This window comes from Orbicella faveolata, unplaced genomic scaffold (assembly GCF_042242905.1).
Source record: "Orbicella faveolata isolate gen_17 unplaced genomic scaffold, um_ofav_v1 contig_47, whole genome shotgun sequence".
Classification (NCBI taxonomy): Eukaryota; Metazoa; Cnidaria; class Anthozoa; order Scleractinia; family Merulinidae; genus Orbicella; species Orbicella faveolata.
The window spans coordinates 22036042-22053371 of NW_028301577.1; the positions used below are offsets into that span (position 1 = coordinate 22036042).

The window sequence follows — 17330 nt, forward strand, 5'->3', positions numbered from 1 at the left end:
CTATACATAATATTGAGGCTGTGGTTGACAGTGTGGAGGCCGTGTTGAAACTGTTACCTATTCTGTATTATACCCAGTACTCATACTACCACACTCAACACAGGAGATAAATCAATGCCATGGAAACAATCAAAATCCAACAGAAAATTGAGAATTAGAAGTGTGTTCAGCTAATTAGCATAGTGTACAATATATAATATTAACCACAATATATAAAATCCTGCACAGGTAATAATTTTAAAGCAGAAATCAATGAATCCAGGATATGAGACAACTTCAATTTTCAGAATCACAAGGTTTTCAACACTTTCCTTTTCTTCCATTTTAAAACTGACAGTTAAACTGCTTTTTAGTAAGAAGCATAATGATCGGGTTCTACATTAGCCTTTAGCAGCTACAATCAGAGAAAAATGATTTGAAAAGGGACCAGCAGTTTTTCCCTTGATTCACTGACTACAACATGAAATTTATATAAATACCCAGGGCTATAACATCTTAGCAAGCTGTGGAGCTATGGATTACACTGTTGTCTGATGGTGCAGATTTAGGATGAGCTTTTAAGATCTCAATCAATGCATCCATTTTAATGGTTGACTGAGTTGCTAGGCAGAATGTCAAACATTACTCGGCAGGAATAGCAACACTTGTCTAGGAAAAAGCACCTCATCAGTATTCAAGAAAATCTACACATTAACTCAAAAAAAATCATTGGTACCATATCATCCCCTTCAATGATTTTATCCTTCATTGTTTGTCCAAATGCAGGATTTTCAAGGGAAATAAGAGTGCTTACAGCCCACATTTCCATGTGACAACACAATGGTCATCCCAGTTCCGCAAGGTCTGACATTTTCCAGTGCGACAATTTCACCTAACTGTTTGTTGTTGTGGTTTTGTTTTTTTATGGGTCACAGTGAGGAAACGACCCATCAAGTTGGACATCAGAAATTGATATTACCTTCCATAATACTTTGCTTCGACAAAATATCCTTCTCTCATCCAGCTCTGCAATGTAACCTCGACGCAACTCAAAAAAAAAAAATGCTTCATTATGACTATCACTGTGCCTCTCGACTGGATACTGTTATATTTATTGCAATAGTTCTCGTCAACCGTTACACAATAAATGCAAAAACTCAGGCATTAAATTGCTCACCCTGAATCTGCTGAGTTTAAATTTTAAAGTCTTTAAATTCCACAACAGTTGGCTGACATTACTTCATCTTCTTCATGAAAGTGATTAATTTTACTCTAAAGAAATTTTGAGCCCTCAGAAAAAGAAAACCCACATCTTTTCTGAGATATGAAGTATACTTAATGTTCAGAGAGCACACCCAGAAATTTTTTCATACAACAGGAATACTTGGTTCAAACCACTATTGCTCAAGATCCATGAGTGGGGTTTCCCTTTTCAAAATAGTAGTGTTGGGACAGAAAAGCAACTCATTCAAAGTCACTCAAAGGTGTCCTGTCATTTCAGAAAAAGGGAAAAAAATGACATGCCATTTGTTTGAATGACCCCTTCCAAATTATCAGCACACCAGAGGTTTGCCTAGCTTTTCAGGAAACTTAAATATTAAGTGAAAACTAAAAGTTTCCTTTCAAATCAAGAACTAAAACAAACACAATTTAGGTCATGTTTTCAAAACTGTTCCCATTCATTAAAAAGGGACTTGAAGTCCAAGAAGGGGTGTTACTTTCACTGGAAATCATCCCATTAGAAAAACAAATAACAATTAGTTGAGCATTAATAATCAAATGTTTTATTAACACATTAATGCTGTTAAGCACATTTATGGGCAAAACAATCACTACATATTCTCATGTTCCTAAATTGATGTTTTCTTCTTGTGCAATCAGATATTACTAGAAAAGTAAATAATTTCTATTCTTAAAATTAATGTTATTTCTGTTTTTGTTCTATCAAGGCTAGATGTTGCCTGTTACATTAAGTTGCTTAATATAGTTTAAGTATAAACAAAAACTGATTCAAATATTAAACAGCATGAACACTGTTAGTTTTCAGTTACATACAAGTTAACTGATTAATTCTATGAGAATCATAACACTGACTTGTGCATGTTGATTCACAATTTACACTCCTGGCATGAAAAAGTTACTACAAAACTTTGCTCCAAGATCCTAAGGGGTGGTCAAAATTAATCAACACACCAACAGTACACCAGACTGATGGCTGACTGACTGAGGAAATTGAAGAATTATTTAGCAATCACCAAAGTTATGAGAGTTTGTAAAACTTCATAACCTTCACTCTCAATAATTTTAATCAATCTAGTACACTGAAAGTCTGCAGTGACTGGCACTATGAATTTGGGTTGCACGCATTCTCTTAAAATCACATTTTTTTTCGCAGCTGCAGGCAATAGTTTTGTAATTTAGTGCTACAGAAAACCTTAACAAAACAAGGGAAAAAACTATTTTACACTAGCTCCTCTAGATTTGTTAGCTACTAGTCTGTGCATGTGGTAACAGCCACAGAAATTAAGACACATACCCTGGTAGCTTTAAGACATTAATCAATCATTCTAACCTAAACAATGTATATAATGGAGCAAAATGGCAAATACTATATGTATTTGAATAATAATGCAAAAAGCCTACATTACAACCCTGTTTGCTGTGTAATGCTTGGTTCTTTTCAACTACTTTGAAATTGCTATCCAAAACAAAACTGATCTAAAATCTGTTCACTGTCTCCCTATCTTTCTACGTTTAGGCAGTATAGGAGTTAAGGGGACTGAAATCAATTCAACAATCCTAAATCGATTTTACTGCGTTTCCTTGCCAGGTGACTGATCCTTTGTAAACTGGACTTCTCCCCCCGGTTGTATAAACACAGCAGGGCTGGAAGGTGGACTGTACGGTGGACTTGCGGAACTTACCCGTTCTTCCTCGCTCTTTTCGACATCTAATGTCGCTGCTACAGTTTCACCAGCACTGCCTGTGATTGCTGTTTAAGTAAAAGCACAAATTAAGATAGGTACAGTATTAATACTGTTACACAACTCTTGAAGTCAACAAGCTTAAAATATAACTTCTCTTTAATTTGCCTGGTTGACAAAAGTCAGGGCTAAAAAAAAAAAACTGAAATCCAGCATGCCCTTTGGACAAGCAGCTCTCAAATTTTGCTTGCCCTGGGCAAGTCCTAGTTTACTTTTTTACTTAGTTGGCAGACGACTTACCCAGGCCCTTGCCCATTGGGTAAGTGAGAATGAAAAGTTACTTGCCCTGTAGGACAATCTACTTGTCCTGGATGACCGAAGAGCATTTTTTCGAGCCCTGAAAAGGTGCACTTTTACATTGTTGCATGGATAAAAGGATATGAAATTGTATTAGACCCAACCAAAATAACTTCCCATTAAAATAATCATTGTTTACTATTGACAAGTCTTGCATACAATGAAAGCTCTGTTAAACAAAAGAAGGGGTTCATTTGTTTTCAACTTGCAAAGGTGATGAATAATAAGGTTAGCTTTTTAGAGACATCTGGTAGGCTAACGTCAATCATAAATCAGCCAAACCACATGACAACTGCACAGGATGCTGTTTCATGTTTTTCTCCACTTGTCCATTAACACATATTCACAAAAAAGGAACAATAAAAAAGAAATGTGGCAGTGCTGGAAATAACAGTTGGTCACCGAACATTGTCCGACCAGATTTTGAATATGTCCGGCCAATTTCACATTATGATTGGACATGATGTCCAAACATTTCACCAACACTTTTGACCTCTTGCCTTGAAGTTATTGTCCATCCACAAAATTTGGTTAGATACATTGTTAACCATATGACAACTGCACAGGATGCTGTGTAATGCTTCTCTTCACTTGTTCATTAACACATATTCACAAAAAAGGAACAATAAAAAATCAATGTGGCAGTACTATAAATAACAGTTGGTCAGCAGACATTGTCCGACCAAATTTTGAACATGTCCGGCCAATTTCACATTATGATCGACATGATGTCCGAACATTTCACCAACACTTTTGACTTCTTGCCTTGAAGTTAGTCTATCCACAAAATTTGGTTAGATACATTGTTAAAGAGCTCGAAGTTGTGACCACTACGGTCACCAATGCAGCTAATATTTCATCTTTGGCCACCAAAAGTTCTGGTTTAGTCAACATCCGAAAATACATCTGCATTCACAGGCTACGATAATGGCGACTATGTTTCTCTGTGTTAACGATCAATAACAGTTATTTTCTCAGACATTACATCCTTCCAGAAATACATAGTGAAAGATCTTTGCTTCTATAACATTCAACATAAGAAAAGGAAGGCTTTGCTGTGAAGGACTCTAAACAGGAAAACTTGGAAATCACTGACTGTGTTTGAAATCACCCTATAATGCATTGCAAACCCTTGAGCATTGAGTACATCACATGCCTTACGATTGTGTCTCTTGTAATGCATGGATCCTTCATAAATACGTTAATATACAACAGCCAAAAAATTCTTGGACATTTTTTCTTTACAGATGTTATGAATTGAGTTCTTTTCTGAATAAAATTTCTACTTGATTTTTATCACTTACTCGCCAAATGGCAACTCAAGAATTTTTTAATTTCGAGCCCTTGACACTGACAGTTTGAGCCATATTTGATATATAGGTAACTCATAAAGCGGGAATGTTCATCTTTCCTGTACTTGCCAAATAAAGGACTCTTCCGAAATCACCCCATAATGCATTACGTGCATTGCTATATGCTGTTATCACTTAATGTATGTACCCTAGAGTCAACTTTGGTCAGGAGCCCACCACTAGGAGCCTGCAACTCCCATACTAAGCCTGTCATGGCACTTTTACAGGCCAGTCTATTTTTAGGTGTCTTTTTCCATGAAATGGGTCAGTTCCGGTCTATCTGAGCATGCAAATGGTGGCCTCAGGTGGACATGTTGACCGAATCTTCTGGCGAAATGATGACATCAGTTAAAAATTAAGTCCGTGCTTGTGATTGGTCACTGAGGTTTCTGCAGGGTCTGAATTTGCAGTAAATTCAAACTCAAAATAGACTGATCTGTGAAAACCATTGGGGTAATTCCACACTCCTAGAGATGGGCTCCTGCTTTTGTAGCAGTCAATATAAACTGACTAGGTTTGCTTGAATAACATATAACAATATAATCTCGTAGATAAAGTCATCTAGTTGATCATAAATAAATGATAAATCAAATTTAAATGCAGTTTTGAACGGTTCATATTGAAAATCTTGATGCTTCAAATGAATTTCATTATGCTAATTAATTATGCTAATCAATTCTGCAATTTAATGTCTGGTCAAATTGATAAGATGTCTGACCAAAATGACAATTTGAAAGGACACATGTCTTGTTAAAGAAGAAAAATTATTTCCAGCACTGTGTGGTCAACAGGTAACTCAAAAACATAAAGTTACCCAAACAATGACAATTGTTGATTTCCTGATTATAAAGTAACGTGCCTTGCCATCTTAGGAAGGGAGCCAAAAAGACAGAGAGAAGGGGTGGGTGTTGCTATGGAGGGGGGAGGCCAGGGGGGGTACTCCCATGTATAAGCTATATGGGTATGTGCCACTGTGAAGGGCATGGCTTTCAGGCAGTTTAGTCTGTGATAGGGTATAGAAATCAGCCAGTTTTGGTCTAGAATAGGGTATAATTTACAAAGTCAAGAACAGGGTTCTTTACCCTGTGTTCTGTAATAAAAATTGAAACTCGGAAGAGCTTTTGTTTGATATTTGTTTACCTAGCACATGTTGGACTACCATAGCGATGAAGTTTCTGCATAGCTAGTCTGGAATAGGGTAGGGGTTTTGGTGCCTAGTCTAAAATAGACTTGCAAAATCAAACTGATCAGGATCTTGTATAGAGTAAGGGTTTCAGGGTCCCAGTGGCACACCCCCACCCAAAGATTTACAGAGTACCCCCCTAGGGAGAAGGTCTTACGAAACAGAGGACATGGAGGAACGGGGGCTTAATAGAGCTTTTCACAGTACAGGTTAAGTATTTTGATGTGGATGGTCTGTCCAAAACAACACCCAAAAACATCAAGCCAGTTATTGTTTTACTCCCAGGTGTGTACCTGACAAGTCCTCTTCTGAGAACGCTTCTGTCACAACATCCTCAGGTTCAACAAATTCCTTCTCCTGCTCATCAATTCTTTGTTCCTTCTCTTCAGACACTTCCTCCATCTTTGGTCCTTCATGTACTTCTTTCCCTGATTTCTCGGCATCTCCGACAGCTTCTGAAGTTTCCGTATTGTTCACTTTTTCGTCTGCTAGACATTCAACGTCCTTGGATAAATCTGATGTTTCACCAGTCTGTGACACAGGACTTGATAGCTCTTCTGATATTTCTTCCCCTTGAACTTCCTCTGCCGTCTGGTCAAGTCCACTCTCACCTTCTTGTTTGATCTCATCTTCTTTCACAGCTTGCTCTCCTTGTTCTTCAGCTGCTTGGAGTTCATTTGCACCTTGTTTGTTCTGATCACTTTCGAATGTTTGCACTTCTAGTTCTTCAGTTGTCTGGGGTCTCCTGTCGCTTTCTGGTTTCTTATCATTTTCTTCCACAGCTTGTTCTTCTAGTTCTTCAGTTGCTTGAAGATCAATTTTTTCTTCCTGTTTATCTTCATCACTTTCCACATCCACCTCTTCTAGTATGTTAGCTACTTGAAGTTCATCCTCACCTTCTTCCTTCTTTAAATCACCCTCCACAGTGTGCATTTCATGTTTATCTGTCACCTGCAGTCTATTCTTGTCTTCTTCTTTGTTATTTTCCCCCTCTTTCATAGTTGGCTCTTCTTGTTCTTCTGTTGCTTGAAGTTTGTTCTTACCATCTTGCTTCTTTTCTTCATTGTTCACGGCTTGTTCCTGTTCTTCAGTTGCTTGTGACAGTCCTTTATCACACTCGTGGCCTTCTGATACTCCAGTTACGTCTTCAATGACCTGATCATTACTATCGAGAAATTCTTCATCATCATCATCTTCATCTTCTTCACCCTTTGCTTCTTCAATCTCTGTCTTTCCTTCATCCACCTTCAACACTTCCACTCCTTCGATACCTGATAAAGCTTCCTGAAAGATATTCTCTTCTGAACTGTCCTTATCACCTTCCCCTTCTTGTTCATTTGATAAACAGTCTTGTTTGTGCAGCACATCCTTCACAGGTGACTCTGTCAAAGGAGATTTTGTCTCGACTGCCAGTCCTTCCGATAACAGCTGATTAGCTATGGACAAACCAGTAGAATCTAGTAAATCAACAAGAATGACATCACCAACTGTTTCTTTGATCTTTATTTTAACATCTTTCCCATGGCAAAGTTCTTGAAACCTTCCCACTGCATCACTGCTCCAGTCTTCTTCATAGTACTCGTGAGGGGGTTCAATGCCGGCAAGACTGCAGCATAAGGCTTGCACAGGAAGAACTGCAAACCCTGGGTCGAGTTTCTTGATCCTGTCCAGAGTCAGAGTTTCTTGTTTGGCATAATCTACCGAACGTACACAGACTTGGCCACCAGAACAGACCTTGTTTACCTGCGATCTATACCACTTGTTGTCATCAGTAAACTGTGCACAGCATGTGTCTCCCACTTGCAGGCACAAAAACCTCAAGTCATTTTCACCCAAAGACTGGTAAAAAAGTTCAATCTTGTCTGATAGTGTCTTCAGCTCTGACATGGAATCCACTAACTGACACCAAAACTCACTTGGTGAACTAGTTGATATCAAGCTTACATCATGAACAAAGTCATCTCCAGACTCAGGGTAATTATACACCATTTTCCCTTCTTCAGAGATTGAAATTCTTCGTTGTTCTTGTGCTCTGGGTTGAAGATGTGCAAGTCCTAGTTTCACAAGAACATCAGCAACAGACTCTTGCATTTCTCCAGATTCATAAAATAAATTAACTACCACAGAGTCACCTGAAACATTGGTGATTTCAGCTTTCAGTTCTTTAGATTCACACAGTTCAGTCAATTTTGCTGCAATTTCTTCATTTTTCTCAGACATTGACACAACACCATGAAGACTGCAATCAACACACTGAACAGGCAGGGAGAAAAACTCTTCTCGGAGTTGCTTGACCATCAGAGCCACATCAATGTTGCCATAATCGACAAACTTCACTTCAACTCCAGCTTCAGAAACACAAGTAACAACAGCTCTGTACCAGTCGTGATCCTCTGAAAACTGGGCACAGCAAACTTGTCCCACTCTAGGATTTCCAATAACTTCCTCAGTCTCGCCCAAATTGGAGTACAACACTGAAAGTTGCTCCATCATTGTGGACAAACCTGCGTCAGGGTCAGCAAGTTGTAGCTGAATAGATTCCAAATCTTTTGCTGCCATCAAATATGCTTCTAAGGATTGCCCAATCTGTAAGTCTGGCCACTTCAAATTTAGTTGTTCTCCAAAGAAATCTTCCTGTGGGTTGCATGCCTTTGCATATCCCAACTCAACAAGACTCTGATTGATTTGGTTTCCACTCTCATCATTCAAAATCAACTCTACCACATCTCCAAACACTTCTGTGATCTCTGCTACCAGTGCTTTAGAGCGGCAGAGTGATTCCAAGACACTGGAACACTCTGGTGACCACTGTCCATCTTCTGAACTGGGATGGATATTAGCCAGGCTGCTTTCCAGGACAAAAACTGGTGTTTGTAAGAACTCATCCTTCAGTGATTTCAACTCTGAAATTGGTATCTTCTCATGAGTTCCACAATCTACAAGTTTCACAGTTGCTGTGCCATCTGCAGAAATACTTATGATTTCACCTCTGAACCACTTCTCGGAAAAATGCACACAACACAACATCCCAACTTCAGGATTCTCAAGTTTAAGTTCATTTTCACTCAGGGCATTGTACATTGATGTTATGCTCTCTGTTAGTTGCTCTTGTTCTTCAGTTCTTTCTGTTAACAATAACCGCATCTCAGCAGGCAAAAAAGCAGAGACATAACTTACAGGGACTTTGCTACCGGACTGAAGTTCTGGAAGCTTAAAAGTGATCCTTTCTTGTGTTGCAGGTAACCTTGGTGGAGATGCTTGTTCTAACTTAGTTTCATCCACGAGAGAGGTATTTCCAAGGCACTCGCTGACTATCTGGTCATTCATTGACTGTGAGGTTCCCGGATGGAACAGTTTAACAGTGTAAGAACCATCAGCATGCTGATTTTGAACTTCAAATTCGACCACCTTCTCGACAAGCATCTCATTCAGGTAATTGGTAATCTTGTCGGGATCAACACCCTGAACCCCTGCCAATCGACAACAGATTCCCTGCGCAGGAAGTTTCAGCTGGGATTCACTGATGGCATGCAGTCTTTCCAGTGGAAGGGTCTCAGAATTACCATAATCAATGTAAAAAACAGTCGCATTGGCATCATCTTGTACTTCTACAATTTGAGCACGATGCCACATGTCATTCTCTGTATACATTCCAAGGCAAGGCACACCAACTTTCACATGCGATTTCTCCAATGGTTGATCTGTCCCCACATTAGCGATCTCAGCCATCAGTCTGACTAGATCATCTCCAGTTCTTACCAAGCTTAACCAGAAGCAATCAGGGGAATCAGCATACAGAAAGTATGCTTGCTCTCGCTTATTCACGTCCAAGGTCTCCTTCGAGAATGATCTCACTTTAGCCGTTAGTCTAGCCTTACTTGAAAACATGTCAAGCTCTTGAATAGTTACAAACCATGTTGTTCCTTCCTGTCTTGTAAATGTTACATGCAAAGGCCTCTCCAAAACTTTAGACTCAAACTGTTGAACATCATTCTCTGTCCAAATATCTTTAGAACCTTCAAGTCGGCATTTGACTGCTTGCACTGGAAACTTGAGAAGCTCAGGTCTAAGTTGCTTCATTGATCCCACTTGAAGAGAGTCTGTGTTCCCATAATCAATGAAAAGGACTTCAACTTCTGTGTCTGAAAAAACCTTTGTGACAAGAGCTCTGTACCACTTGAAATCTTCACTAAATCTGGCACAGCAAAGAGAATCAACAAAGCACATTTCCATGGCTTCTGCTGTAGCACCTGGCTGGTCATAGATTTCACTGACCAGGTTTTCAATTGCTTCAAGATCTGCTGATGACTTAGACAACTGGATATAAAAATCTCCAGACTCTGTGACATGGCTTACATAAACCTCTTCAATCTGGCCTGATGTAACTTGTGGAAAAGCATATCTCCCCACTTGCACACTTGAAATTTCCCTTCCTTCTTGCTGTAGATCTGCAGCATCTTTGGTCATGAACATGTCCACAATAGATGCTCCCCCACTGTCTAGAGACACCCTCCACTTCTGCCCATCGCGGATGATAAATCTGGCATTGAAAGACTTGTCAAGTGCAACTGACTTAAAAATGTTCACTTCTCCAGCTGACCAGTGGTCTTTGGTTGCATCAAGACCACAGAGAATAGCTTGCTGAGGCAACTTCATGAAGCCTTTCTCAGGGTCCTTAACATGGTTTAACGATACCACTTCACTATTTCCATAATCAACAAACTCAACCTCTGCTCCTGAGGAAGTTACTCTTTTTATTCTACCCCTGTACCAGTCGCCATCCTGACTAAACCTTGCACAGCAAGACATTCCAGGAGAGGGAGATCTCAATACATTGGTAGATGGCCCCAGGGAAAGGTAAAACCGGCTTAGTTCCACACTCAAAGCTGACAGCTCATCCAGGGCAAATTCAAACTGCACATAGAATTCATCTGGGCTCACCACATGGCTTACATACACACGCTCTTTCATCTCTGGGGCGACGGCAGGCTGAATGAACTCTCTCACCAGAAAGGTGTCAACTGAATCCTGTGGCACATCTATTTGTCCAACTTTTCCATCCCCATCAAAAAGGCTTACTTTCCATTTTCCTTTTTCTAGTGACAGAAATGTTGCCTTAAGCTCTTTATCTGCTACTCTTTGTCCAAATGACTCTACCACTGGGGAATCAAGACAACACCGAACTGCTTGCACTGGAAGGTCGAAGAACCTTTTGCTCAACTGACGGATATCAGATAGAAGAATGACTTCACTGTTTCCGTAATCAACATAGTGTACCTCAACTTCAAAGTCTGAAGGCACACTCTTAATAGCAGCTCTATACCAAGAATTGTCTTCTGAAAATTGGGCGCAAACAGGATTGCCAACAACTACATCTTCATGACCTACATCATCGGCAAGGCCAGAGTACACTTCAGTGATCTCATTCATCATTTGCTCAAGTTGCGGGTACACTGCTGACAACTGAATGTAAAAGTCCTCTGAGCTTTCAGTGTGGATGACATAAACATCTTCTGTCTGGCCTAATTGTAAAGCTTGCTCTTTCAAGGTTACTTCTTGTGCTGAGTTGGAAATAAAGAATATGGGGCCTAGCTTAGGGGATAATAGACACCATAAATCTTCTATTTAGACCCAACCTCTTTAAAGAGGGCATTTGTCAGCATGTTCTTTTTATGGCTGGTAATGGTCAGCATGGTAATTTTGGGGGCGGTTTTCACGTGGCCAATTATGGCTTACACAGATGTCAATGGGTTAAAGAACCCTTCAGTTAAGCTAGGAAAAAAAGTCTTTGGGTTCCTGACTTCCTTAACCCCTTAGGATAGAGATCTCACAGATTCAAGCCAAACAATTCCACCCCATACTTTTCAAGCTTTTTTTTTTTTCACTGAGTAATACTAGCATCAAAGACTTGGCACATACTGATACTATTATTACACTGTAAATCCAAATTCAGATATGCATGTCCTATTATCGGAGTGTGTGCGTGCACGTGTGAGGACATGTATGAATGTACATATGTGTGATGAAGTGTACTACAGAAATTCAAAAGGCACCAAAAGAGAGAAACACTAGCCCCTCCTTTGTTGAGCTTTTAAAACACAGGCACTAGGTTTCTAGACTTTACTTCCTATTACAAGAGGAATTGTCCATGAATCTGTACAATACATAAGACCAATACCTGCTCCTTCGAGGGTGCTAAGGAGTTCTGCACTAAAACAACTTGCATCCTTATTGAACACCTTGACCTCATATCTTCCACCTTGGCAACGCAGTGTTTTTATGATCAGCTGTTCATCATTAGCTGTCAGCTCTTCAAAGATACCAGTGCTGTCCTCTGGCCATTCATCCCTGTTCAGATCCAGTGAACATTCAATGGCGACTTTAGGTGTCTTGAGAAACAAAGGGGTGATCTGTTTAACTCCAGAAGGTTTCAATGTCTCTTCATTCCCGTAGTCAACATAATGTACACTCATGTCATTCACTGAGATGTTTAGGACTTCAGCTCTGTACCACATTTCTTCAAAAACTGCCACACATGGCTGCCCAACTGATGGTGAGACGAGACAACCTTCTGTTTCAGCCAGTTGAAAGTAGTGGTCATTCAAGTCGGTCATCACTAGAATGGTGAGGAAAAAAGAAAAGAAAGTTCTTCAGTAAAAATATATATACAAGATAAAACAGTACACTCCTCACTGATCAGCTATCTGTCAACAGAGAAAATCTTAATAGCACAATTTTACCTTGAGCTATACAATCAAATTCAGTGCTACCTGTGAGCCCGAATTTTACATAATGGTGCAGTTGCCTATTGAGGTTCAAGTACGACCTTGCTTTACTCAGACTGTACAAGCAAAACTGCATAGTTATAGGCAATAATAATGACAAGATAAATAATAAATATCTTCATTGACCACTCCCCCAATGGGGCTTTTCAGTGCCAGTGAAACTAAATGACAAAACAAACAATGCAAATCAACATAACATGGTTAAAAATCCCAACTGCCAGGAGGCAGACCAGTTGGCTATTTACAAGGACGGCCGAGGAGCTGAACTAGGGTCTACTAAGAAACAACTCCAGCTTAGTGGTGAAAGCGGGACTTGAACCGGCAACCTCCAGATTTCACGTCCCACGTCCTAACCACTTGGCCACACTGCCTCCTTTTTTGCTTCTTTCATGCTTGGTTAACATGAATCAAGTACACAGCTAACTAAAAGGAATGCAGAGGGGGTGCCCATTCAGATACAGTCAACTGGAGTTGAATGCTGACAGAGGTCTGACAAGATACTGTGAAATTCAAAACATAGCTTAACTAGTCTGGAAACACTTACTCCCATCAAGCTGCTCCTTCATGTCTACAAGCTGACAGAAAAACTTTCCAGGAGAAGACAGATGAGTCATGACAACATCATATATTTTACCACACTCTACAACAGGGTTTGTATAGTGTCCACTTGCTGGCTTTCCCTGAGCAATTGGCTCTACGGCAGTTTTCGTTGAAGCAGCCAGTTTAGCCTTAACTAGCTCTTCTCCAATATCCATGCCACTTTCATTCAGCTGAATCTCAAATGGTTCTGTGAAGGACGAGAATTTAGCATTGAGCTCCTTCTCGGCAGTGAGTTCCTCAAAGAGTATACAAGATTCATCAGGCCAGTTCTCACCAACTGCAGGTTTGATACCAAGAAGGCTGCACTTAACTGCTAAAGGAGGCTCAGCAAAGAAGGCATCTTTCAGGATCTTAGTTCTACTAATTGGCAATGTTTCTGTGTTACCATAATCAATAAATCTTACAGTTAGTGCACCATTTGTGTTATCTTCAACAACAGCACGGTACCACTGGTTATCCTCAGAAAACTGTGCACAACAAACGTCCCCCACACTGATGGCACTCACGGCGAGCTCTTCATTGGCTAAGGAATCGTAAGTAGATGATATCTCACTCATAAGAGCCATAAGTTTTTCCTCTGTTCCACTGACTAGACAGAAAAAGCATCCAGGAGACTCCATGGCAGAGACATACACTTTCTCCTTCTCTGCAGGTTTGACTTTTCCAAGAGCTGCATAGGACTTGACTGCTACAACAGGTTTAGAAGTGCCACGGATAGCAAGTCCTTCCTTCACCAGCAGGTCACCAATGTTGATGTCAACTGATTGTTCGGTTGTGTCAAAGAGCTCAATCTCCAGGATGTTCTCACTTCCTGTTTCAATAAAAGGTAATAACAGAGAATAAGTTGCTTCAAAATTCTAATGAACATTGATCCTTACACAGGTTCACCCTGATCCCTTTACACAGATATGTACCAACAAGTTCCTCTCCTAATTACAATTCACAAAAGCTTTCAAGTTTTCCATGCTCTCTGTAGTGTTTAATGCAGACAGTGTGCACACCAGGCTGTATAAACATAATTATACAGGGATTTTCCTCCCCTTACCTTTCTTGATGACTTTTCCAACTAACATCTTCTGCATTGTGAGGTTCTTGAACCTATCAACAATGGCATCTGGCCATGTTGGACCACTGACAGGTGAGATGGAAGCTACGCTACACTGGATGGCTTGAGCAGGAAGCTCTGTCCACTCCTTCTTTATTGCCTTCACTTTGCTTACAGGCACCGTTTCACAGTTGCCAAAGTCTACGTAACACACCTCCACAAACTGACCATCCACCACTTTAGTAATTCTTCCTCTATACCACATCTCATCATCTGAAGTAAATCATTACACAATTTGTTTTGCATGAAATGCAGTTTTAAGGGAATGAAAGTATAGGTTTTATATGTAAGTGCTCTGTAGTTTTAAGTTGAAAGTAACGCCCAGTCTGGCAGGGAAGGAAAATATGTTGAAATCCTCTTCCCCAGTAGGCCTGTAAATTTCAGTTTTCACTTGCTTCCACTTAAATATGACATGCCAATGTGGTAGTCAATGTGGTGTCCAGAGGATGAAGCAAAACAATAAAGTATGCTTAGATGGTAAATTAATCCAGGCTTTCATCTCATTATTTTGCTATCTTGCAGTCTCAAGTTTTGAAACAGTTTCTGACTGGAAATTATAATTGTATCAATTGACATTTTCACTCATACTTCAAGACTACTTAGACAATTTTTGCTTGCCCCAGAGTAAAATTTATGTGGGAGGCACGGTGGCCTCACGGTTAGTGCGTTTGTCTCTGGATCTATCAGTCTGGGTTCAAGCCATGGCTGAGGGCATTACATTGTGTTCTTGGGCAAGACACTATACTCTCACAGTGCTTCTCTCCACCCAGGTGTATAAATGGGTACTGGTCAACCTTCATACTGGAGGTAACCCTGTAATGGACTAACATCCAATCCAGGGGGGAGTAAAAATACTCCTAGTCACTACATGCTACAGAAACCAGGATAAGCCTCGGCCTGATGGGCCACTTAGCTCGTATGCAGACTTAACCTATACCTAGGGCAAAATTTACTTGCCCAGAACAATAATTGGGCTTAGATTTTTTCCTGCCCTGCCAATGAACTAAAAAGCAAAGTTTCCGAGCAGGGAGGAATCTTCCAACCTTTTTAAAAACACACAACAAACCTGCAAACAGTGCTGCACAGTTCATTCCCACCACAGGGTTTGCTATGTTGTGTTCCTGATCTCCTGTTACGTCATAGTATTCCTGGAGGTGATCCATCAACTGCGACAGCTTCTCTTTATGCTCAGGTGTTGCAACCTGGCAGTGAAACTGGTGTGGACTGACACATGCAATGGGACAGAGTTGGACAAATGTGCCAACATTTAGTCCTGAAAGTTGTGGGGAACCTTAAAAAAGCACAAATGAATGATCGTGAAATCTGTGTTCTTTAATCACACCACTTCGAAAGACCACGACTCTAACATTCATTTATTATATATCAAGCTCCTGGAGCAGCCAAGATGAACCAAATCCTGTGCTGCGATTGGCTACCCGCTGCATCCCGCAATAAAATTTCCCCAAAAGCTATGTAATACAGTTGAACTACCCGTACACGACCACCCAAACAAAAGCTATATAATACAGTTCAACCTCCTGAGAGCAACCACCCAAAATGTCAAACCTAGGTGGTCACTTACGGGGGATGGTCGCTTACGAGAGCTCAGACCATGTTGGATCAAAATTTTGACTCGTTAGCATATGGTAACTGCAGAGACTTACCCCATGCATCAGTACCCATCTAAACGCATGTAATAACTTTTAGTAGCCACAAAAACATTTGAGCTTTCCCAAGGTATCTGTTCAATGATCATGGTTTGCTTCTGATAGACTACAATGCCTTATTATCCAATTTTCATTCTATTATCTGTCAAGTGGTCACTTACAGGAGGTTAAGAACAAAATTTCAGACATCAAAGCATTTGACCGAAATTGTTTGAGAACTGCATGCTTTTGGTCTGCAAAACAAAATTTTCCCAAGAGCCATACTGAAAGGCTGTATCACATTGTGGCAGAATACAAAGTAGCTTAGTTCCTTGCCCCGAGTGGGGGATAGGGCCGGAGAATACAAAGTACTCTGTAATATATGGAAAGTTTTGTATCTTTTGAATGACAATTGATACTACATTTCAATCACTTATCATAACATGTCACACATAAGTGTTAATTACATAATTACTTCTTATGCAAGTTTTCGTGTATTGAATTGTTGGATTCCAGTTCCCAGGTTGGTCCACAGAGATAAGGACAATCCTGGTGGGCAATCTGGCATCCAATTGTTCTGCCTCCCCTTAAATAACCACCTACAGTTATATTACATAGGTGGTGGTAAGACAAGAGGCACACTGAAGCTTAGCTAATACAGACTGAGATAGAAACTACAGTTACACTCTGAACACCTTATTAGCATGAGCTGCGAAGAATAGCTAACAGACTTCAGTGGAAGCCAGATTTTTCAAACCTCCAAGGGACACGAAAATTGGTTTGAAATGTTGGGTAGTTCAACCAAGATGAGGGAAAAGACTTTTGGTACTAGTTATCAGGAGGTTCGAAAAATCTAGCGTTCAAGAAATCAGGATTCCACCGTAGTCACTCTTCTGTTAGCTCTGGAGCTAACTTTGTACGCCGCACTTGACTGCAGTCAAATTCCACTCTATTTCAGGGCATTTCATTCAAGATTATTAAGTGGAATGACAGCATAAAGATGAATGTATCAAAGACCTTCTGAGTGTAAATGTTGTGGTTCAATATTACTCTTGATGCAATTTGGTATTTTCCTTTGTTTCATACGCATCACAATATTTTGCCACACACCTGAACAAAGGAAAATACCAAATTGTAACAAGGGAAAAATTGAACCCCACCACAACTACCATTGCTTGCATCTAAGCGCAAACACGTGATGCCGAAACATGCTCTAATTGGGTGTCAAACGTGGCACGATTGGTCATCAAACATTTGAAGTTTAGCAGACCGTGGTATGGACTTTTAGTGCAAAGTTTGCACCAGTCTGCTAAACTCCCAATGTTTGATCACCAATCATGCCATGTTTGACACCCAATTAGAGCATGTTTTGGCATCACAGGTTCAAGCTTAGATGCAA

General features: G+C 40.2%; 1 protein-coding gene across 1 annotated transcript in view; it reads right to left on the minus strand.

Moving 5' to 3' along the window:
* Nucleotides 1-17330, minus strand: part of LOC110067648 (uncharacterized) — a 34062-nt gene that overhangs the window by 5247 nt on the left and 11485 nt on the right. The window contains exons 3-8 of the mRNA XM_020775001.2: nucleotides 15352-15576; nucleotides 14226-14498; nucleotides 13125-13991; nucleotides 11974-12411; nucleotides 6089-11356; nucleotides 2904-2971 (exon numbers count right to left, since the gene is read on the minus strand). Of these exons, the coding sequence (XP_020630660.2) occupies nucleotides 2904-2971; nucleotides 6089-11356; nucleotides 11974-12411; nucleotides 13125-13991; nucleotides 14226-14498; nucleotides 15352-15576 (7139 nt within the window). The remainder of the gene's footprint in view (nucleotides 1-2903; nucleotides 2972-6088; nucleotides 11357-11973; nucleotides 12412-13124; nucleotides 13992-14225; nucleotides 14499-15351; nucleotides 15577-17330) is intronic.